Genomic DNA, 24,173 nt, shown 5'->3' on the forward strand with positions numbered 1-24,173 from the left:
TTCAAGGTTCTTAGCTTCATTCCATTGGGTTAGAACATGCTCCTTTAGCCTGGAGGAGTTTGTTACTACCCACATTCTGAAGCCTACTTCTGTCAATTCGTCAAACTCATTCTCCGTCCAGTTTTGTTCCCTTGCTGGTGAGGAATTGTGATTCTTTGGAGAAGAGGCATTCTGGTTTCTGGAACTTTCAGCCTTTTTCTGCTGTTTTTTCCTCATATTCGTGGATTTATCTACCTTTGGTCTTTGCTGTTGGTGACCTTTGGATGGAGTTTTTGCGTGGTTGTTCTTTTTGTTGATGTTGATGCTATTGCTTTCTGTTTGTTAGTTTTCCTTCTAACAGTCAGGCCCCTCTTCTGCAGGTCTGCTGGAGTTTGCTGGGGGTCCACTCCAGACCCTGTTTGCCTGGGTATCACCAGTGGAGGCTGCAGAACAGCAAAACATTGCTGCCTGCTCTTTCCTCTGGAAGCTTCGTCCCAGAGGGGCACCCGCCAGATGCCAGTCAGAGCTCTCCTGTATGAAGTGTCTGTCAACCCCTGCTGGGAGGTGTTTCCCCATCAGGAGGCACGGAGGTCAGGGACCCACTTTAGGAGGCAGTCTGTCCCTTAGCAGAGCTCGAGCACTCTGCTGGGAGATCCCCTGCTCTCTTCAGAGCTGGCAGGCAGGAACATTTAAGTCTGCTGAAGCTGCGCCCACAACCGCCACTTCCCCCAGGTGCTCTGTCCCAGGGAAATGGGAGTTTTATCTATAAGCCCTGAGTGGAGCTGCTGCCTTTCTTTCAGAGATGCTGTGCTTAGAGAGGAGGAATCTAGAGAGGCAGTCTGGCTACAATGACTTTGCGGCACTGTTTGTTTTTTTTTTTATCTCAAAAGTAAAAAATATAAAGTCCACAAATTGTGACAGTCAACTTGATATTGATTCTGAAATAAATTTAAATTGCATTATTAAAAGATGGTTTGTGGCCCAGCGCAGTGGCTCACTCCTGTAATCCCAGTACTTTGGGAGGTCAAGGTGGGTGGATCACAAGGTCAGGAGTTTGAGACCATCCTGGCCAACATGGTGAAACCCCGTCTCTACTAAAAATACAAAAATTAGCTGGGCATGGTGGTGTGTGCCTGTAATCCCAGCTACTCGGGAGGCTGAGGCAGAAGAATCACTTGAACCAGGGAGTTGGAGGTTGCAGTGAGCCGAGATCGCGCCACTGCACTCCAGCCTGGCGACAGGAGACTCTGTCTCAAAAAAATAAAAAATAAAATAAAATAAAATAAAAAGATGGTTTGTGAGTACTTAGGAATTGGTCACTAGGAGGCAGCATTAGCTCACTAAAAAACAATTCATGCCAGAAAAAAATTAGTTCCCTGCCCTAGAAATTACAAATAGACCTTGTTAGAGGAATGCTATAGACGGTGTTTTGGTATTTAAGCAAAGCATTTGATAAAGTCTTTTATGGCATCATTTTGAGTAAATTGTATGACATGGTTATATAGATTTTTGATTCAAGTATACTTACAGAATATGAAGTAATAGATTAATGCCAGCCTTTACAGAAATCTGTACTGGCATGCCATGAGGCTTTTTTCCTCCAGCCCCTTCTATTCACATTTTTATTAATGTCTGGAAGAAAATATTTGTTATTCTGGTGAAGTATGTGAATGACAGAAACTAGAGAAATTAGAATTCTTGATATATTGGTTGATCAAATGAGAATCCAAAAGTACCTCCATAGTCTAGAACAGGGTTTGGCAAACTACAGCCTATGGGCTAGATCCATCTGGCAGCCTGCTTTTTGTATAGCTCTCAAGCTAATAATGGTTTTTGTATTTTCAAAGCATTGTAAAAAAAAAAAAGAACAACAAAAAAGGATATGAGATAGAGATCACATATAGCTCACAAAGCCTAAAATATTTACTATACTATCTGACCCTCTACAGAAAAAGTTTGTTTACGCCTAGTCTAGAAAAGTAAGCAGAATTTAACAACATAAAAGAAATAGATTAATTGAAAATCCTGGACTTTATTCCATAACAACAATCAAGCCAAATAATTCTTAGCACAAATTCAGTATTATACAAGATTAGACTTAGCAGCATGTGTTAAAGTGACTTGGAATTGCTAAATTCAAGTTCAATTAATTATGAGATGTGATTATTAAAAGTTAATATGGCTTAAAACAATATTCATTTATAGAAAAAGAGAATTCAGAAAATGGAGACAGTCCCATCCCATTTTTTTCTACAATGGTCCGATTACACCTGAACTATTACTAGTTTTAGAGGGCAGACAACAAAGTAGAGCATTTCCAAAGAATCTGATGTGATTAGTTGACAAAGGAGAAGACATAAGGAAGATATCCCAGTGATCTTCCACTGTTTTCACAACTATTCAAAAACAGAAAGAACAGACATATGTTGAGGGGCTAGAACAAGGACCCTTATATAGAAAATTCTGGGAGGCAGAATTTTCTTTTTTATTTCTAAGGCAGTATTTTGTGAATGCAGGCAGTATTCTCACAATTCTGAAACAGGGCTGGGCGTGGTGGCTCATGCCTGTAATCCTAGCACTTTGGGAGGCCAAGGTGGGCAGATCACTTGAGTCAGGAGTTTGAGACCAGCCTGGCCAACATGGCAAAACCCTGTCTCTACAAAAAATACAAAAAATTTAGCTGAGTGTGGAGGCACACGCCTGTAGTCCCAGAGACTTGGGGGACTGAGGCAGGAGGATCGCTTGAACCCAGGAGGTCAAAGCTGCAGTGAGCCAAGATCTCGCCACTGCACTCAAACCTGGGGGACAGAATGAGACCCTGTCTCAAAACAAAACAACAACACAATTCAGAAACAAACAATGTCTAAAGTTTTCACCTCCAGCTCACATTTAATTGGCTTAGTGTGAACTTGTTTACAATTTGCTCTCCTAAAAAAAAAGGAGCTCATCTCATGTGTACGTTTTCTGTTTTGGTAGACATTACTAATGTTCACCAATATTCTCTGGTTCTCCTCCTTTTTGACATGTGGGAAGATGTTTGGCCAATGAAATGTGAGCAGAAATAATGTATATCATTTCCAGGCAGAAGCATTTAAAAGCGTGATTCTCATGCTTCCTTCCCATGTGGTAGTCACTGTGGAAGCCTATATAAAGTTGAGGATGCCATCAGATCATAGCACTCAGGAATACTTAGCCACTACATTGAAGACAGTAGCAGTGTTCTTTGCGTGATCAAGAAATAAACTTTTTAAAAATCATAAGCCAGTGAAAGTTTTGAAGTTGTTACAGCAACATAACCTACACTGTTCTGGCTATTTCCCTCCCCAGTATTTAACAGCTAATATCCCTGGACCAGAAGTCAGGTGACATGGCTTCTAATGTTCACTCTAACACTAGGTGTGACCCTGCAAAAAAATCAGTTTTGTTTGCTAAAAGTGATTGTTTGAGTAAAAATTATTGACCATCTCTTTGAGGGAAAAATCCCTGTGATTTTAAAGTCTGTTTTAATATTTTATATGTTCAAAGAAAATAATGTTTATAACTAAAGTATGTGGTTAAAACACACCTTGCCATTTGATTTTTAAAATTTCATAAAATAAATTGCTGCCTATATTAGGACTACCATTATTTATTTTGGATCAGTCTTTTTCTTGTGTAATACATGCATTGTTTTAGGCCTTAATATCTGCTAACAAAGTATAATCTAGGTTATCAAACACCTATTAAATCACTGCATGGCTTAATTGACTTGAAATCATTTCTATATTGTGTCTTCATGGCCAAAACGAAGTGAGGAAAAAAGTAGTTTTTTGTCCCAGATCCCAGATCCCAGATCCCCCCGCCCACTTATTTAATTTTTTTATTTTTATTTTTTGCTATATAAAGGATATGGCTTTTGTCCCAGAAATTGGACTATTATCAAGAAGATGCCAGAATTTTAGTTTTTCTTTCTTACCAACAGATTTATAACTTATCTTCACAATTCGAGGTTTATTTTTATTTCTAAGTTTAGTTACTCCGTAATTATTTGGGCTGAAATATAGCTCTCAGATACATAAATTCCTTAAAACATTCAATATTTGAATTGATTTGGTGTAAATCCAGTTTTCCAAGGTTTAGCTTTCCTTTTAAGCCCTACTGCCTTTAATAGAAGCTCAAATTCTTTTCAAAAATCTGATGAAATCATCTCATAAGTATGTGTAGTACGTGATCCATACAGTTTCCAGTACTGTTTGAAACTGGCTCTTTGAAAAAGCAATCTGTTTCTAGTTCACATTTTATAGATGAGTCAACAATTGAACATCAATGTATTTTGCTCTTTTAAACACTTTATTCTGAAATAGATTGTACTCTGTAGGTACCAAATCAGTATTTACTGAATAAAATAATTTAACAGAATTATTAAACCAGATATTTTGTGAAGCTAGGATTCAAAGTTCTGCATTTTTAATTTAGTTTATTTCTCCTCATTACCTCTATTTAGTTTTTAAAAGTTAAGAATAATTATTTTCCAGCTGGGCATTGGTGGCTCACGCCTGTAATTGCAGCACTTTGGGAGGCTAAAGTGGACAGATCACATGAGGCTAGGAGTTTGAGACCAGCCTGGCCAACATGGTAAAACCCTGTCTCTACTAAAAATACAAAAATTAGCCTGGCATGGTGGCACATGCCTGTAATCCAAGCTTCTTGAGAGGCTAAGACATGAGAATTGCTTGAACCCGGGAGGCGGAGGTTGCAGTGAGCCGACGTTGCACCACGGCACTCCAAGCCTGGGCAACAAGCAAGACGCAAGACTCTGTCTTAAAAAAAAATTATTATTATTATTATTATTTTCCATATTGTAAAAGACACTTTAAATTCACTAAAATTACATTACATTTCCATTTCCTTTAAAACAACTAAATCATATGGCAGATCACTTCTGAGTTCTAAACTCTTCTTTATCTAAAATCAGTAAAATTAATTTAAATACATCTTTATTATAAAAAAAATGAATTTTGTTTCTAGCAGGCCATGGCTTCTGGTCCTGATCCTGGCCTTGTCACTAGCTATGTGACCTCATACAAGTTACTAATGTCTTGGAGCATTTGTTTTCTTATTTCTAAAATTAGAGTTATCTAGTATATGCTTTCTTAGTTTTCTTTTTAAACTCTGTGTTGGTTTCTGTTTGTGCATTTTTAAATATAATTATTTAATCTAGGTTTTTTCTTTGTTTTCAGGAGCATGTATAATGTTCCATCCTCTAGAACACATTTTCATAGTCTCTTTGACCTTTTTTAATTCTAATATAACATATATATACTGGTCAGCATAGGCTAGATTGTGCTGCAGTAACAGCTTCTCTAACTTCAGTGAATTAAAACAACAAAGTTTATTTCAGGCTTCTAATACCTGTCTGCCTATGATGTGTGATTTGGGATCTTTGCTCTGTGTTGTCCTCATTCTAGTACTCAGGCTTTCAAAGTACCCACCTGTGGAGTTTTGCAGGTGCTGTAGCAAGGTGAGAGAGAGAATAGTTGTATCATACATTGTCTTTCTTGAAAGTTTCCAACCAGAAGTAAATACATGTCACTTCTGTCCATATGACATTGACCAAAGCAAGTCACATGGCCACATCTAACCTCAAGGGGGCTAGAAGTGCTATCTCACAATGTGTCTTGGATATGCGAAGACACAAGAATATTTGGTGAACAGCTTTTATGAATAACCATCAGGTTTTAAATCAAATGTTGAAATCTGGTAGGAGTATAAATTAGAACTGCATTTATGGAGGGCAGTTTGCAGACATATCAAAAGGATAGAAATATGTCTACCATTTGATATAGCAGTTTCAGTTTTAATAAATTACTGAACAGACATGGTTCATACATTCATAGAGCTTATTTTATGGCGTGGGAGGCAAGAGGGATAGCACCAGAAATAACTAAAATGAAACAGGTTAAGTGCTATGATAGAGAAGTATGTAGGGTGATACTAAAACATATAGAAAACATTCTCATCCTCTATTTTCCAGTTGACTGATTCTCTCTTCAGCTGTGTATAATCTGCTATTAAATCTCCCTTTGTTGAATTTTAAATTTCAATTCTTATAATTTTTTGTTTCTAAAAGAGTTATTCTTCAAATCTGCTAAGTTACTTGTTATGGTTTCCTATCTCTGAAGATGTTTTCAAGCTTGTCTTTTATGAATAAATTGTTTTCTCAAATTATCATATCATTTTGAGTATCTACAAATCTTTTGGTAATGAAAATTAAAAGTTACATGGTTATAATTTATTAAAATCTGACAGTCTTCGGGGGAAAAATGGTCCAGATTGTGTATATAGATTATAACCTTTAAAAAAATTGCTCATAGCGAGTATTATAAACTGATACACAGAAATTGTAAGATTTGAGTTAGGTGTTTGGGATTATGACTGATTTTTAAATATTTTTCTAAACTGTCTATGATGTTATTTTGTCATTTCTACTTTTTCCAGCTTTGCTGAGGTATGATTGACAAAACTATATAAAATTAAGGTGTACAGTGTGGCGATTTGATATATATTATAAAATGATTGCCACAATCAAGTTAGTTAACATTTCTATCACTTCATCTAATTATCTTTTTTTTTTTGTAGTTAAAACATATAAGGTCTATTCTCTTAGCAAATGCCAAGATTACAATACAGGATTATTAACTACGGTCATCATGCTTTTAGAATTTAAAAAATGAGACTGGGCAACACAACTTAAAAACAAACCAAAAGTAATTATATTAATGGGGAATAATTTATTAATATAATTGGAGTTTTAAAAGATATTTACCCTTGTTTTTTCATGAAAAAGTTCTAATTTTCTATCACAGATCCAGTCAACATTGTTAGATGTATCACTTTTATCCTTCTTACCTTGATGATAGAAAGTTTAAACTTATGTGGAACCATGCTGCACAGAGTATAAAAGGAAAATGATGCAAACATACTTCTCCTTTTCTTCTCGTTCTTTTTTCTTTCTTGTATGAGCTAGGTTCACGTCACCTCCAGAGTTGGGAATAGTGTTAAGAATGCACAGATTTTTAGCATTAGGAGGAAAGAAGAAAATAAAGAGAAACGTACTTTTTCTTTGAGAGTATATTTTCTGCTAGTAAATACTATGCCTCTCAAGAAGAAAACTGTACTTAATAGGACCAATAATATTTAGCATTAAAAAATGGTTAAACTCTTCATAATACTTTTTGGAAAATGTCTTTTAGGAAGAAGAAAGGCGTATGGCATCTGTTTTAGCCAAAAAAGAGGAAGAGAAGAAGCGGGAAAGTCATAAACAATCTTTGCTTAAGGTATTTTCTCTGATGTCTACATGGATGTGTGTGCACATGTAGACACACATACCCCAAAGCCAGCTAGCTAGTCTACTGGAAAAGTGGCTTCTAAACTTTGTAAGTTTTTTATTCCTATCAACAGAATGTACGCACCCCTAAAACTTTTACAAGTTATTATCTATAAATAAACCTGTACTTAAGAAATAAAATGTGATATACATTATAAAATAAATGCAAAGGCTAGTTTAAAAGGAAGAGATGGAAAATAAATATAATTGAAGTTATAACACTTTTATTTCATACCAGTGCATCATCTTGTGTATCCCATGGCCTATTCACTTCATTTTGGAACATACTATAATTGACTGTCATCTTTACTGATATATTTTAATGAGCTTTGCTACGTGTTTTTTTAATGATAGCTTTTTAAATTTAAAAAGTTTATGATATAGAAGTGATAAAGATTTTGTGGAACTTAGGAATGAAAATTTGTTTTAAACTGGTTTTAAATGATTTAGCAGATATTAATTTCCTTAAAATACTCTTTTAAATATTTTATATTAACATTGCAAAGTATAAGTAAAGACAGCTTTAAGTTTATAGTTCATAATATGCATCATGCTATGTTCTAAAATTAAGGACATCACTCTGATTATCATTACTCATTCATGTTCTATATAGATGCTTTTCTTTTTAAAATTAAAGTGGCACTCAGAATTCAAAAAAATGACTAGCCAGGCAAGGTGGTATGTAGCTGAAGTCTTAACTACTTGGGAGGCTAAGGCAGAGGATTACTTGAGTCCAGGAATTAAGTCCAGCCTGGAAAAAATAGTGAGACAAAACAAAATGTCACTAAATAGGACTCTTTAGTTACGAAGTTTACTTCGTATTTTTATTTTTAGTAAGAGGAAAAGCATGGGGAATCAAGAGACCCAGGTTCTAGCCCTAGCTCAGATTTGGAATCATGATACAACAGACCCTCAGCATTTGCTGAGGGTTGCTCATGCAACTCTACATATTGATCATTAAGAAAATGGGATGGACATTCTCAGCAAACTAACACAGGAACAGAAAACCAAACACTGCATGTTCTCATTCATAAGTGGGAGTTGAACAATGGACACAGGGAGGGGAACATCACACACTGGGGCCTGTTGGAGGGTAGGGGGGCTAGGGGATGGATAGCATTAGGAGAAATACCTAATGTAGATGACAGGTTGATGGGTACAGCAAACCACCACGGCACATGTATACCTATGTAACAAACCTGCATGTTCTGCACATGTATCCCAGAACTTAAAGTATAATTTTAAAAAAAAAAAAGAATGCTAAAAAATAAAAAAAAAGAAAATGGGATGGGTTGGGTACAGGAAGAGTGTATAGATAACTGTCTTCTGCCTTGTTGCTTTTCTATTTTTTTATTTTCCTTGTAACCTTAGAAGTGAAGGAAAGTGAAACTTATGGCATATACTGGTGTGGTTTTGCCTGGACCATGAAAAGTAGACTCAAATGGCAGAAATTGGAATTTGGCACCTTCTAAAATATTTATCACTTTAGCACAGACTTGGCCATTTATTGGCACCTAGCTATTAGAAACATAATTGTCGCTGATATCCCAAATGCCTCTGTGATCTTTACACTTTACTTTGGATACCCCATTATGCCTTGCAGAATCTCTAGCATTCTCTAACCTTTCTTTTGCTTTTTCTTTTTTTTTTTTTTTTTTCCTCCACAGATGCCCAGAGCCCTTATGTGTCCTCCTGGCCAGCCATTAATCCCCACCTGACATTAAGACAGGCTATACTCCTGTCTTAAAATATGTCTTCCCTTTTCCTGGCCCCCGTAAAATTAATCATTCTCTTTGTCAACCTGGTAATGATCTGATTTTAATAACCCAAATTAAAGAAGCTTAACTTTGGCACTAATATAGGAAAACGTTTGCATTTTCAAAGATTATCTTGTTATAAATTTGTTAACATACTCAGTGGTCTAAAGATATTTTATGCCCTTTTTCTAAGCACTGCTATATCTATCTCATTCTGAGTGTTTCTTTCGCCTACCCCTGCCAACCAGAAATCCAAATGCATGAAGCCAACATGAGAACCATCACCCATTAACTCACTGCCCTGGCCGCTTTCAAAGTGGCCTTGATACTGAGTAAAAAAAAAATAAAACAGGTGCTTAGATTAAAAATTGGATTGACATAGTCATCAGCAAGTAACTTACATAGAATTCCTTAAGGTAAGAAGCATTTTTATTATAGAATGGAGAAAAAATGTTTTTACAATAGGAATTGCAGATTTCTACTTGCTTTATATAAGGAGCACATACACAGAATGTCAGAAAGTCTCCAAAGTATATACATATTAAATATAACCTACTGGATTGTACACACAAATTTGAAACACCAAACAACAGAAAAAAAGAAAGCCAGGCCCAAAACATTTTTTTTAGAGATGGGGTCTTGCTGTGTTGCCCAGGCTGGAATGCAGTTTACAGGTGTGACTGTAGCACACTACAGCCTTCAACTCCTGGGTTCAAGCAGTCCTCTTGCATTAGCCTCCAAAGTAGTTCAGATTTCAAGTATGCACCACTGCACTGCCCCAGAAAACATGTTTAAAATAGAAATAGAACTTTTAAAACTTTAGTTTTAATTAAGCAAGCCATATCACTTTTTATTCCTATCTAATGCCATGCATATGTGCTAAAATCTTAGATAACCAAAAATTATGCAAACATATGCAAAGAGGTACAACTAAAAAGAATTATTCTACATGTACTGAAGGAGTGGACAGAGAATCTTCCTACTAGCCTTCTGTGGCTCCAGGGCCAGCAGGTGAAGAGGGGTCAGTATCACACTCAGCTGATTTTTCAATGCAGGATTGTAGTCTTAGTAAACAGGAAAAGGAAAGTGTCTATTTTCAGCATTCTGATCTAATTGACAAGCTGTAATTAAATATTATCTTTTGATAATGGCAACTTTACCAGAATAGGGATTTTTTTTTCTATTAATATATATAAATTGAATAGAAACATTTCAATTGAGCACAATTTCTTTCAGTAGTCTACATCTGCTTTTTCACAACTGGATTTCTATGAGAGGACTGAGCTCCAATGCTGAAAGTCAGTGGTTCTCAAAGTGAGGTCCATGAACTAGCAATATTAGAATACTTAGGAGCTTGTTAGAAATTCAAATTCTCAAACCCTACTCCAACAACTCTAAATCAGCCATCTGTTGTAAGCTCCAGGTGATTTGAGGCACCCTGAAATTTGAGAACCACTACCTTAAGGCATCCATTGCTTATAATGAATTAATTTCTTTCCTACTCATCTGGAATGGTACTAGTTATCTAGAGACATTTCAACCTAGTACAATTTCTTTTAATAGTCTAGAGAATAATTTTTAAATTTCAGACATTATAATTTATTCTGAGAAACCTGGAACATTGATCAACTCCTTCCCTTCCCCCCTCCAAGATTATTTCACTTTACCAGTCTTAATTATTGAGTAGAAAAACTAAAATTTCATTAGTTTTTTCTTACTGTGTTAGAGGCATATAAATTTCTGTTTAAAACTTTAGATAACATTAAGTATGTAAAAATTTATGTGAAATTAAAATTTCAGATTTTGAATTTTTAATCTAGTTAGTTGTATATTTATTTTTAATAAAATTAAGTTCATAAAGAGCAATAATTGTTTGCATATTTTTTTCCTTTAGAGTGTTAGATAATTATTGAGATTTTGGATGCAGAGAGTAAATACAGGCCTCTTGAATCTTGTTTTAGAATGTATTGGGTATCTACTTATAAGGAACAGGCTCCTTTTAAAAGTATTATAAGAAGGTGCAAACAATATGCCCCTTAGATGTCACTTCTGCTACAAAAATTGCATTATATAACTTTTGTCACAATTAACTTTTTCATAGGAGAAGAAACGGTTAACAATTAACAACGTAGCTCGACAGTGGGACTTGCAACAACAACGAGTAGCCAATATTGCTACAAATGAAGATAGAAAAGATTCTGACTCTCCTCAGGACCCCTGTCAGATTGATGGAAGCACCCTCTCTGCATTCCCAGAGGAAACAGGGTATGCAATGGTATTTTTTCAAGATACGAGCATCTTTAGATAATTGAATTTGGAGTGGGAATTAGAAACCATTTTACATATAATTATTTTAAAAGAATTTTCTTAAGTAAACTTGCTGAAATTAGAAATTAAGATGGAAAAGTTGAAAATGTAAATCTTACTATAACATTCTCTGAATTAAAACATGCTTCACAGGGCATTTCATATTTTTTATAGGGAAGAGTCTAGATTGCTTAATATAGTCTATGATGTCTTTTGCCCACTTCATCTCTTTTATCTCATGCCATCAACCATGTTCTTCTGTTATTGCAGCATCACTGTCTGTCTTTCAGTTCAGTTACTTCCTACTTCAGAACCTTTCTTATAGGAATAGTGTTTTTCTGCCCTGACACCAATCACTTCCCTGCACTATTTCTCTGATCCTGCCCTAGCTAACTTCAGCAAACCCATAGAGGTCTGAAGTTTAAACTTCACATCTTCCAAAAAAGCCTTCCCTAACTCCAAGTTGGTAGATAGTTGTTTCATGTGTGTCTTCCCCATTAGAATGTAAGCTTCATGAGGAAAGGAATCCTGCTTGATTGACTTAACTCCTGCTGTGTCCTCAGCAGCCAGCACAAAACCTTACTCTTTAACTACTAGTAGTAAGCAATTGGGCATATAATCTGAAAGTTACTCCAGCTGTGATCTATACTATCTGTCTATTCCAGTGGCTCACAACCTCTTTTCTTCTATGATACATTTATCACATGATAATATATCCCTAGGTTTATGAGCAATGCTGAGTGCATTATCTAGACTCCACATGTTTCTCTTCTCAGAAAAGCATATTGGAATCAAGTAAATTCAGAGGGACATAAAGCATCTATATCTTTATAGTGCATGTATAATTTAAATATATATTTGTACAGCTTTCCCTCAGTATCCACAGGGGATTGGTTCCAGGACCCCTGCAGATACCCAAATCTGCAGATTCTCAATTCCCTTATATAAAATGGGATAGTATTTGCATATAACCTATACTCTTCCTGCCATATACTTGAAATCATCTCTGGGTTACTTAAATAGTATTTAATACAGTGCCTACACATCACTCCATTTGCGTGGATTTGGTATAGTACTCAGCATGTGGCGAGTTCAAGTTTTGCTTTTGGAACTTTGTGGAATTTTTTTCGGATATTTTTGATCCATTTGGTTTAATCTAAGGTTGCAGAACCCACTGATACTGAGGGCTGACTATATTTACATAATTTTAAAATAAAGCCTAAAAATCAAAGATAGAATACATTTTAATTTTGTTTAATTTGATGAAGCATATGTGTCTTATTACCTTAACTAAACTCTGAAACACCTTTTAAAACTAAATATAATACAGCTTTTACTTCAGGTTTTTAGCTGGAATTCTTTAAGCCTTTCATATGCAAAAAATATATAGTAAAGGAAGTAATTTGAGTGACATGAGAATAATGTTTTGGAAATTGTCTGGAGTTAGAGTCTAACATATATTTAGGCAAATATGCTTTTTAAATTTTAGTTATAGAATTAACTTATATCAGTGTATTTCCTTCAGCTCACTTGGGATCCACATGTAGACCTCGTCAGCTCTTTCAGCTACAAAAATAAAGCAAGAATAAAAATTCAATCACTGATACCCTTTCTTCCAGTTGATCGAATCGGCTGCTGAAGCTTGTGCATTCATCACATAGTTCTCGTGCCATGGTTTTCAGCTCCATCAGGTCATTTAAGGACTTCTCTACACTGGTTATTCTAGTTAACCATTTGTCTAATCTTTTCTCAAGGTTTTTAGCTTGTTTGCAATGGGTTCGAACTTCCTCCTTCAGCTCGGAGAAGTTTGATCATCTGAAGCCTTCTTCTCTCAACTCGTCAGTCATTCTCTGTCCATCTTTGTTCTGTTGCTGGCGAGGAGCTGCGTTCCTTTGGAGGGGGAGAGGCGCTCTGATTTTTAGAATTTTCAGCTTTTTTGCTCTGTTTTTACCCCATCTTTGTGGTTTTATCTACCTTTGGTCTTTGATGATGGTGACATACAGATGGGGTTTTGGTGTGGATGTCCTTTCTGTTTGTTAGTTTTCCTTCTAACAGTCAGGACCCTCAGCTGCAGATCTGTTGGAGTTTGCTGGAGGTCCACTCCAGACCCTGTGTGCCCGGGTATCAGCAGCAGAGGCTGCAGAACAGTGAATATTGCTGAACAGCAAATGTTGCTGTCTGATCGTTCCTCTGGAGGTTTCGTCTCAGAGGGGTACCCGGCCGTGTGAGGTGTCACTCTGCCCCTACTGGGGGGTGCCTCCCAATTAGGCTACTTGGGGGTCAGGGACCCACTTGAGGAGGCTGTCTGTTCTCAGATCTCAAACTCCATACTGGGAGAACCTCTACTTTTCAAAGCTGTCAGGGACATTTAAGTCTGCAGAGGTTTCTGCCACCTTTTGTTCAGCTATGCCCTGCCCACAGAGGTGGAGTCTACAGAGGCAGGCAGGCCTCCTTGAGCTGCAGTGGGTTCCACCCAGTTTGAGCTTCCTGGCTGCTTTGTTTACCTACTCAAGCCTCAGCAATGGCGGGTGCCCCTCCCCCAGCCTCGCTGCCACCTTGCAGTTCGATCTCAGACTGCTGTGCTAGCAATGAGCGAGGCTCCGTGGACGTAGGAACCCTCCTAGCCGGGTGCTGGATATAATCTCCTGGTGTGCCATTTGCTAAGACCGTTGGAAAAGCGCAGTGTTAGAGTGGGAGTGACCCGATTTTCCAGGTGCCATCTGTCACAGCTTCCCTTGGCTAGGAAAGGGAATTCCCTGACCCCTTGCCCTTCCTGGGTGAGGTGATGCCTCACCCTGCTTTGGCTCACTCTTGGTGGGCTGCACTCACTGTCCTGAACCTACTGTCCGACAAGCCCCAGTAAGATGAACCCAGTACCTCAGTTGTAAATGCAGAAATCACCTGTCTTCTGCACTCACGCTGGGAGCTGTAGACTGGAGCTGTTCCTATTCGGCCATCTTGGAACTGCCTGGCCTAGTGTCAAGAATAAAAATTCTAATGAAGTGACAATTTATATAACTAATATACCACTCTTATATAGCCCTAGAGCTCTATTTAATATTATTTAAATGGAAAAATATAATTTTACTTGGTTAGAACTATAACATTTTATAATGTTAAAACTTTATAGCATTGGGCTTTAGATTTATGAAATAATACATGTCAGTTCTATTTCTAATTTCTTTTTTAAAAATTATTTTTCAGTTTCAAGTTTATCCAAGTAATATGGAATTTAATATTCTAAAATTGTAATAAGGTTTTAAAAGTTAGTCCTTCAATCTATCAAATTTTTTTTTTTTTTTTTTTTTTTTTTTTGGAGACGGAGTCTCGCTGTGTCTCCCAGGCTGGAGGGCAGTGGTGCGATGTTGGCTCACAGCAACCTTTGCCTCCCAGGTTCAAGCGATTCTCCTGCCTCAGCCTCCCGAGTAGCTGGGATTTTACGGGTGCCCACCACCACACCTGGCTAATTTTTGTATTTTTAATAGAGACAGCATTTCACCATGTTGGCCAGGCTGGTCTCGAACTCCTGACCTCAACTCCTGCCTCGGCTTCCCAAAGTGCTAGGATTACAGGCGTGAGCCACCGCACGTGGCCTCAAACTTATTTTTATACACAATGTTAGATAAGGGTCTAACTTGATTTTATTTCAATTGACTAGTCAATTTGCTAATAACCTTTTACAAATTAAACTTCTTTTTTCATGAGAATGCCATCTTTATCTCATGTTAAGATTTTGTAAATATGTGCACGTATTTCTAGACTATCCATTTCACTTATCTGTTTTAATGCCAACACCAGACTCTTTTATAGTAATTTTGTAGTAAGTTTTCACAACTTGTAGGGGAAATAGGTTTCCACTGTTCTTTTCAAGTTTCAATTGTCACACACCTATTCTTCCATATGAACTTTATTTATTTATTTATTTATTGAGACAGGGCCTCACTCTGTCTCCCAGGCTGAAGTGCAGTGGTGTGATCTCGGCTCACTGCAACCTCCGCCTCCTGGGCTTGAGCAGTCCTCCCACCTCAGCCTTCCGAATAGCTGGGACAATAGGTGCACACCTCTATGTCCAGCTAATTTTTGTATTTTTTGTAGAGATGGAGTTTTGCCATGTTGCCCAGGCTGGTCTTGAACTCTTAGGCTCAAGTGATCTGCCCGCCTTGACCTCCCAAAGTGCTGGGATTACGGGCCTGAGCCACTGTGCCCAGCCTCATGTGAACTTTAAAATCAGTTAACCTAAATAGAAAAGAAATGGTGAGAATCTTGTTCAAATCACATTTAAGTTTACTTATTAATTTCAGAAAAATTCACATTGTTATGACAGTAATGTCACTTTAAGAAACAGGTCTTGTTTGATATCCAGAGGGAGCTAACTGGGAAAATGTTGAAAGATTGAAGGAAAATTCTGAGGAACTAAATGAGGTTAGAGACCATGAAGTTATAGCAACTTTAGCCTGAATGGTTGAGTGAGTTTATTCCAAGATCGCAGAGTAGCTAAGTATAACAGAAGAGAAGCTAAATGTCTGAAAAAGAACAAAGAGACAAGGGATCAAAGGCAAGGAATTAAAAAATTCAAGTGCGATGACAAAGGAAAAGATAGAAATGATGGGTCAGATAGTCTAGGCGAGATTTTTAAGGAATTAAAAACCGGAAGGTTTGCAACAGATTGGAAGAAAATTTTTTTTCTGGGACTGGAAGTCTAACTAAATTTGCAGATGAGGAGCATATAAAGTAAGAGCATTAATAATGAGCTGGAATAGTGGGAATTTATGGTCAAAGTAAGTTTTTGAGGTTAAATATTTTAGAGGTAGAACACATTTAAGTAATGAAATCTAAGAAGTATGGAAGCCATTGTTGTGGTTATCAGAGTGGATTGTTGGAAAAGAGTAAAAGCAAAGGTCACCAGAAGAGAGAAGATTCGTTCAACCCATTATTGTAGATATTGAAGTTACTGATGGTAGAACAAGGTATGGTACCAGAGGCCATACATCCTGTTCTCTTGTGACAGGGCTATTCACTGTTTAAGTTTTACTAGTTTTGGCAGCTTCAGTGAATGCAGGAGTATCTTTTTTATTAAATGACTCTTTTATCTGGCAAAACTATCTCTGATCAGTGGATTGCAGACTATTAACGTGACTTTCATGACATTTTGAACTTTTAAAGTGGCATATAGGCCAAACATTTTATGACCCTCTAAAATAATTTAAAATCATAGGGTCTTTATGGTCTCAAAAACAAGCAAGCTGTTCCAAGAGAAAGAGGAAGTATCTGTTAGTGAAAATTGTTGTGCCGTATGCTTACTGCCAAGAGTTTCAGAATTTTTATTAGGAGTTCCACAAAGTCATTAGCTTTTAAGAAGGGAGCATAGAGAAAGACTTTGGGAGAGATGGGACAAGTGATGTGGGGGGTTCAATGGAGAGGATGTAAAGAGTAATGATGAATAATTAGGAAAGGGATCCACAATTTCTGGCAAAAGATTTACTTTCTACAAATGTATGTTTAAAGTGTCATGGAAACACTATTACATTCTCTTAATTTGATTCTTTTTTTAATGACCGGAAAACTAGCAAGTTGAGTAGCCACAGAAGATATTTATATATGAAGGTAGAAAAATAAAATTTTAGGGACAGATAGTATATAACTGGTAGAGATTAGAATGCAAAATCAGTTACTTATAACTTCTACTGGTTGTAGATTTTTCTTCAGTTTAGTTTGTAGTTATCTGATTCCTTTAAAATCTCCTAGAATTGAAATTTAGAGATATTTCTAAAAGTAAAAGAACTTATTATACCTTGCATTTTGTCTAAACAAGGAACTCTTAACCAGTGCATTCAGTTTGGCTTTTTGAATTGTAAGTCCTTATTTTACTTGACCTCCTTACAGCATTTGACATAGTTGAAACTCCTCATTCACCTGATTTTCCTTTTATGTATGCGGCTACTCTCTCTTTTTTTTACTGGCTCCTTCTCTACCAAATCTTTAAATGTGTATTATGCAGTTTTTTAAATTTGTAAGATTTAGATATACTACTTGCTAAAATAGATGAAGATTCAGCTCCCTCACCTCTTTTCCTCCCAAAACTATATATCTATAGTTGCTTTATTGGTAGCTTTTGTAATATGTAATATTTTGTTTCATCCACTATAGGCAATAGCCCTCAAGTCTGCATTTGCAAGATGAGTCTATCCTTTTTATTTTTCCCACTTTGTACATTGCAACTTCTATCAGCTATACTTTTGTAATTTCCCTTGTGATTTCTTCTTTTTCCAGTGGTTGTTAAGACTGCAGTGTTTAATTTGTGAATTTACCAGATTTGTTCACTGTGGTCAGAGAAGACATTTTGTAGAATTTAATCTTTTTAAATTGATTGAGACTTGCTTTATGGCCAAACATACGGTCTATCCCAGAGAATTTTCCATGCGTACTTGAGAAGAATATGTATTCTGCTGTTGTTGGGTGGGGTTTTCTATATATGTCTGTTAGTTGGTTTTATAGTGTACTTCAAGTCCTCTGTTTACTTGTTGATCTTCTGTCTGGTTGTTCTATCCATTATTGAAGGTAGGGTATTGAAGTCTGCAACTATTATTGTAGAACTGTTTCTTCTTTCAACTTTGTCCATTTTGCTTCATATATTTTAGGTGTTAAGTGCATATACCTTTATAATTGTTATACCTTCCTTATGGATTGACCAATTTTTCAATATAAAATATTCTTCTGTGACTCTCATAAAAATATTTGATATAAAATCTATTTAACATAATGTTAATAGCTACTCTGGCTCTCTTTTGGTTACTGTTTGCATGGAATATCTGTTTCTATTCTTTCCATTTCATCCTATTTGTGTCTTTTAATCCTGTAGAAAGCATATACTTGGAGCTTTAAAAAAAAAAAAAAATCCTGGCTGGGAGTGGTGGTTCACACCTGTAATCCTAGCACTTTGGGAGGCTGAGGCGGGTGGATCACCTGAGGTCAGGAGTTCAAGACCAGCCTGGCCAACATGGCGAAACCCCGTCTCTACTAAAAATATGAAAATTAGCCAAGCATGGTGGCGCATGCCTGTAATCCCAGCTACTCAGGAGATTGAGGCAGGAGAATCACTTGAACCCAGGAGGTGGAGGTTGCAAGAGCCAAGACTGCGCCATTGCACTCCAGCCTGGGCGACAGAGCAAGACTCCATCTCGAAAAAAAGAAAATCCTTTCTGCTAATTTCTGCCTTTTAATTTGGGTAGTTTAATCTTTAAAGTCCTGATAAGGAAGGACACATGTCTACCATTTTGTTACTTGCTTTCTATCTATTGTATATCCTTTTTTGGTTCCTCAATTCCTTCATTGCTTTCTTCTTTTGTATTTAACTGATTTTCTTAGTGTACCATTTTTGATCCCTTTCTTGTTCCTTTTACTGTACATTTTCTAGCCATTTTCTTAGTTGTTATCCTGGGGATTACAATTACCATTTTAATTTAGCTAGTTAGAATTAATACCAATATAGTTGTAATAGTATATAAAAACTTTGCTTCTGTTTAGCTCTACTCCCTTTTCTGTTACTATTTTCAGAAATTACATCTTTAAACATTGTGTGCACATTATAGATTTGTAATTATTTTTATGCATTTTTCTTCTAAATCATATTTTAAAAAGAGGAATTACCACCTAAAAATTCCGTAATACTGGCTTTTATTATGTACCTGTGTAATTACCTTTCTTGATTTATTTCTTCATATGACTTCAAGTTACCAACTATTATTCTTTAATTTCCAGAGAACTTCCTTTAGCATTTCCTGTAGGTCAGGTATACTAGTAATAAACTCCCTCAGCTTTTGTTTGTCAGGGAATGTCTTAATTTCTCTCTTATTTGTGAAGTCCAGTTTTGCCATATATAATTCTGGGTTGGCAAGTTTTTTTTTTCTTTCAGGACTTTAAATATATCATCCACTACTTTCTGGTCTCCATGATTTCTGATGAGAAATCAGCTGTTTTTCTTATTGAGGATCCCTTGTCCATTATGAGTCACTTCTCTGTCACTACTTTAAGATTGTCTCTTTATTTTTGTCTTTCAGTAGTTTGGTTATAATGTGTCTTGGTGTGGATCTATGAGTTTATACTAGTCAGAGTTCATTGAGCCTCTTGGATATGTTGTTTTATGTCTGTTATCAAATTTGGGAAGTTTCTGGCCATTGTTTTTTCAAATATTCTTTCTGCTTTTTTTTCTGTCATGTCTGTGCTTCTGAAACTCCCATTATGTTTATGTTGGTATGCTGGATAGTGTCCCACAGTTTTCCTGGTTCTGTTCATTTATCTTTATTCTTTATTTAACCTCAGTCCTCAGACTACATAATTTAATTGATCTAAGTTTACTGATTCTTTCTCCTGCCTGCTAAAATCTGCTGTTGAAGCCCTAGAGAGCTTTTCAGTTATTGTACTTTTCAACCCCAGAATTTCTATTTGATTCCTTTTTAATTTCCATCTCTTTATTGATATTCTTTATTTGGTGAGACATCATTCTCCTGGTTTTCCTTAGTTATTTCAGCATATTTAAAATAGTTGACTTAAAAGTTTTTGTCTAGTAAGTCCAATGTCTGGGCTTCCTCAGGGACAGTTTCTGTTCATTTCTCTTTTTCCTGTAAGTGGGTTAGTCTTTCTTGTTTCTTTGTATGCATCATATTTTTTGTTGAAACTGGACATTTATGTGACGACTCTGGAGATCAGATCATTCCTCCCCCCTAGGGTTTGTTGTTGCTGCTTGTTTTGATTGTTGTCTTCTATTTGTTTAATGACTTTACTAATTATTTCTGTGAAGACTATATTTTTTGTCATGTGTACCCACTGAAATCTCTGTTCTATTAGCTTAGTGGTCAGTTAGTGATTTTCAGAGATTTTCCTAAATGCCTGGAGAAAAAAGGAAAAAATAAACCTCTCCCAAACTCTATGGATTGGTTCTGTTTTGAGGCACTCTTTCACTGCTTATCTAGGCAGTTTACCACTCTGCCTTAACCTTCATTCCTGCTTGAAGATCAGCCAGGGGTTAGGTTAGTGTCTTCTCAGGTCTTTTCCAAACATGTGTCTGGCCCTGGACATACATGTGGCCTTTTAGATTCCCTGGACTCACAGGAGCTTCTCACAACTCTATTCTCCCAGACATCTCTTTCCACAGCCTCTTCCTTCTCAGCCTTTTTGGTCTGTCTGTTGCTTGCTGCAGCTACTATCCCTTGTCCAATGTGGTGGCAGCTAATACATTTTTGCCTTTAAATACTTTCAACAAATGCCACTTAGAAGCCACCTCAGCCCTAGAGAAGCTCCCAGGCAAGTGATACAAAGGCAAGCCCTTGAGCTAATCCTTCAGAGAGCCACCAAACATGTCAAAACACACAACTACAACTTTTTGAGAATGTGGTCTGCATTGCTTCCTCTGTTGCCAGCAACCTGCACCAGGAATGTGGGCTGTTTAACTTCAAGGCCACCACCAAGCTGGGGAGTGGGGAATGGTAACAGGGTAAGTTAAGATGCTTCAGAACTCTCTTATTGAAATTCAACAGTTTTTCTTTTCTTCATTAAGTGTTTCCCTGGTTTTGTAATTTATTAGATTCCAGATTTCTGAAAAAGTTGATTTTGTTTTTGGGGGTTTTTTGTTGCTAGCATATTTGTTGCTTTTGTGGAGGGATGGAGTGTTTTGGAGTTCCCCACTCTAGCATTTTTGCTCTGTCTTTGGGATTCCAATTTGGCTTTATTCTATCAGTTATACTTCTAAATTTCAAGATTAATGTCATTTATATCTGTTCTATAATCATAAAACTTTGTCAGTTGGTAGCATTTAAAACTTGAAAACTGGTAAAGAGTATTTAAGTCTCTATAATATAACAATTTTTTACTTTATAGTAAAGGATTAAGCTATGATTATGTCTCCTTTTCCGCTTCCTAAGCCACTCTAAGAATAGTCATATCATCAAATTCAAATGGACCCCTCATCATTATACCTTAAAAGTTGTCCAAACCCATGCCACATTTTAGTTTGCCCCGTATTTGAGTCATGCCTTTCATATATAGTTTGTTTTTTTCTGGAGTTTCTGATTGCCTTTTTAAAAAATTGAACAAAGAAATTTACTGCTGTTTCTACATTTCTGACTTCTAGTATCTACTCTTTTTGAAGCCTGTCTCTGTGATCTAATTTAGACTCATCATTTGCTTTTGGGCCATTCTTTATAGTTTATTATTTTATATCATATTATTAGTAGCCTTTGATTTTTTCTTGTATTATGTGTCTTTCTCATATCTTCAAGTATTTCTGTCCTCTCAACCTCTCGATGGTAGAGTTCTTCGGATTTTGTTCCTGGGCTCTCTTTACACTCTCTGCTTTCCTCTTAGGCAGTCTCGTACCATGCCTTTGATTTTAAATACCATTTATATACTGAAGACACAAAAATGTATACCTGTTCCTTTATGGTTTACCCACTTAGATTGTGTTTAGGAAAACAAGTCCTTTACCACATTGAGATTTTAAAAACATTCTCCCATTTTGTCTTCCTAAAGGTTTAACATTTGGCCTTTTTTATTTAAATTTTTATTATACCTGTAATTGATTTTTATATTTGAGGTTAAGGTCTGATTTGGGTGGGGAGGGGCTTTCCTTCCATAGGAATAATCAGTTACCCTAGTGCTATTTATTGAGTGTTCTTTCCTTTCTCATTGAACTGCAATGCCACTCTGTGAGACTTTTGTTGGCAGTGAGAGAAGTAGGTGGGAGAGACCTGTTACAGATCTTCAATTAATGCCCCTGTGTTCAGTCTCACTTCTCACTCCCATCCTCCATCATACTTACTGTTAGTTGCTTTCCAGAGTTCCACTGAGCAATTTGGCTGCCATCTTTTCCTTATTTCCAGTGCATGTTTGAGAATACAGCCCTTTTTTATCCTTCTTCGTCACTTAACACTTTTTCTTTCTAGCTTCCAGAAATTTTCTGAAATCTCCTGCTGCCAATAGTCTTCCCCTACTGTGCTTGTTGTTGTTGTGGGTTTATGTCTTTTTCATTACTTTACTATTCTTCGATGGGGTCTTGGAGGGAGAGCTTTTAAACACATGTGCTTAGTCTATCTGCTATTTTTTTTCTTCGAGACGGAGTCTCACACTGTGTCCCCCAGGCTGGAGTGCAGTGGCACAATCTCAGCTCACTGCAACCTCTGCCTCCCGGGTTCACGCCATTCTCCTGCCTCAGCCTCCCGAGTAGCTGGGACTACAGGTGCCCGCCACCACGCCTGGCTAATTTTTGTATTTTTAGTAGAGATGGGGTTTCACCATGTTAGCCAGGATGGTCTCAATCTCCTGACCTCGTGATCCGCCCACCTCGGCCTCCCAAAGTGCTGGGATTACAGGCGTGAGCCACGGCGCCCAGTCGTCTATCTGCTATTTTTATCTGAAAGTACGAAGTGAAGAATTTTAAACATTAGAGATTATATTTCTACATTTTCTGTAAGTCTTCAAAAACATAATTAAATTTTATCATTTGGGACCCTGAATGATACAATTTATTTCTGAACATACAAAGCTAGTCAGAGGGCTGCAAAGTTTCTTACCTAGTGTTTAAATTCGTTTTTTAATACTATGTAGGGTTTTCCATTTTTAATAATAATTTCTATTTATAGTCTTTAGTATTTCATAATGCCAAAAAAGTGGATAATTCTTGGGTTACAATGTCTGTAACCTTTGGTTTATGGGTGTGTAACTAAATGCCTGGAAACAAGTCTCCGTGAAAAAATTATAGACACAAAAAGGGAAGAAATTCTCTAAAACTTTGCTATATCCCACTAATGATTTCACTATTCACTGTACTTGGGACAGCTCTACAGTGAAATGACATATTGCAGGTTTCTTTTCTCTGGCAGAAATTGGAAAGTACTTGGTGTAATGTTTTTTTTTTTTTTTTTTTGCTTACATTGGATGCATGCAGTGAAGCTGGGTTATTTTTGGTCATTTCCTGTCTATGAACACTGTGGTATTTTAGCCAACACTACTATAATAAAATATAATGCATACAATGAATTTTCACACCTATGAATGTTGTAATAGAAATTCATAAAATAAATTATTATAGGAATCAGCACCACTTATTCATTGGGAAAAGAATCTTCCGAAATATTTTAAGTCTTTCTGTTCAGGCCTGTTACGAAAAGCCTAAAGGTTAAAAAAACAATAATAATCCTCCTAAATAATGTCTCTTTTCATCTAGACATTTAAGAGTATGTTCTACATTTAGCTGGGCTTTCAGAGTCATTACTTTATTGCATTGAGCTAGTCACCCTGTCTTTTCTTAGGGTCCTTTATTGAAAAGGCATAGGATATTTTCCTGACTTTTTTTTTTTTTTTTTGAGACGGAGATTTTGAGGCTGGAGTGCAATGGTGCAATCTCGGCCCACCGCAACCTCTGCCTCCCAGGTTCAAGCGATTCTCCTGCCTCAGCCTCCCGAGTAGCTGGAATTACAGGCATGCACCACCATGCCCAGCCAATTTTGTATTTTTAGTAGAGATGGGGTTTCATCATATTAACCAGGCTGATCTCTAACTCCTGACCTTGTGATCCACCCACCTTGGCCTCCCAGAGTGCTGGGATTAGAGGCATGAGCCACTGTGCCTGGCCTCCTGACTTATTCTTATGTAAAGATCAAGTTGAATAGATGAAACTTTGGACTTAAATTAATCACTAAAAATCTTGAAGAGAATTCGTATTTGATGTCATTCTGCCTGCTGTTATATAATTAATATTTCAGTTGGAGAAT

The 24,173-nt window shown here is 36.6% G+C and overlaps 1 protein-coding gene across 7 annotated transcripts in view; it reads left to right on the forward strand.

Moving 5' to 3' along the window:
• Positions 1-24,173, forward strand: part of LRRC49 (leucine rich repeat containing 49) — a 163,851-nt gene that overhangs the window by 92,230 nt on the left and 47,448 nt on the right. For all 7 annotated transcript variants that reach the window (XM_030814676.1, XM_030814678.1, XM_030814675.1 and 4 more), the window contains 2 exons: positions 7,212-7,295; positions 11,204-11,367. In XM_030814676.1, coding sequence (XP_030670536.1) covers positions 7,212-7,295; positions 11,204-11,367 — 248 coding nt within the window. The remainder of the gene's footprint in view (positions 1-7,211; positions 7,296-11,203; positions 11,368-24,173) is intronic.

The sequence above is a fragment of the Nomascus leucogenys genome, chromosome 6 (genome assembly GCF_006542625.1).
Source record: "Nomascus leucogenys isolate Asia chromosome 6, Asia_NLE_v1, whole genome shotgun sequence".
NCBI classification, from domain to species: domain Eukaryota; kingdom Metazoa; phylum Chordata; class Mammalia; order Primates; family Hylobatidae; genus Nomascus; species Nomascus leucogenys.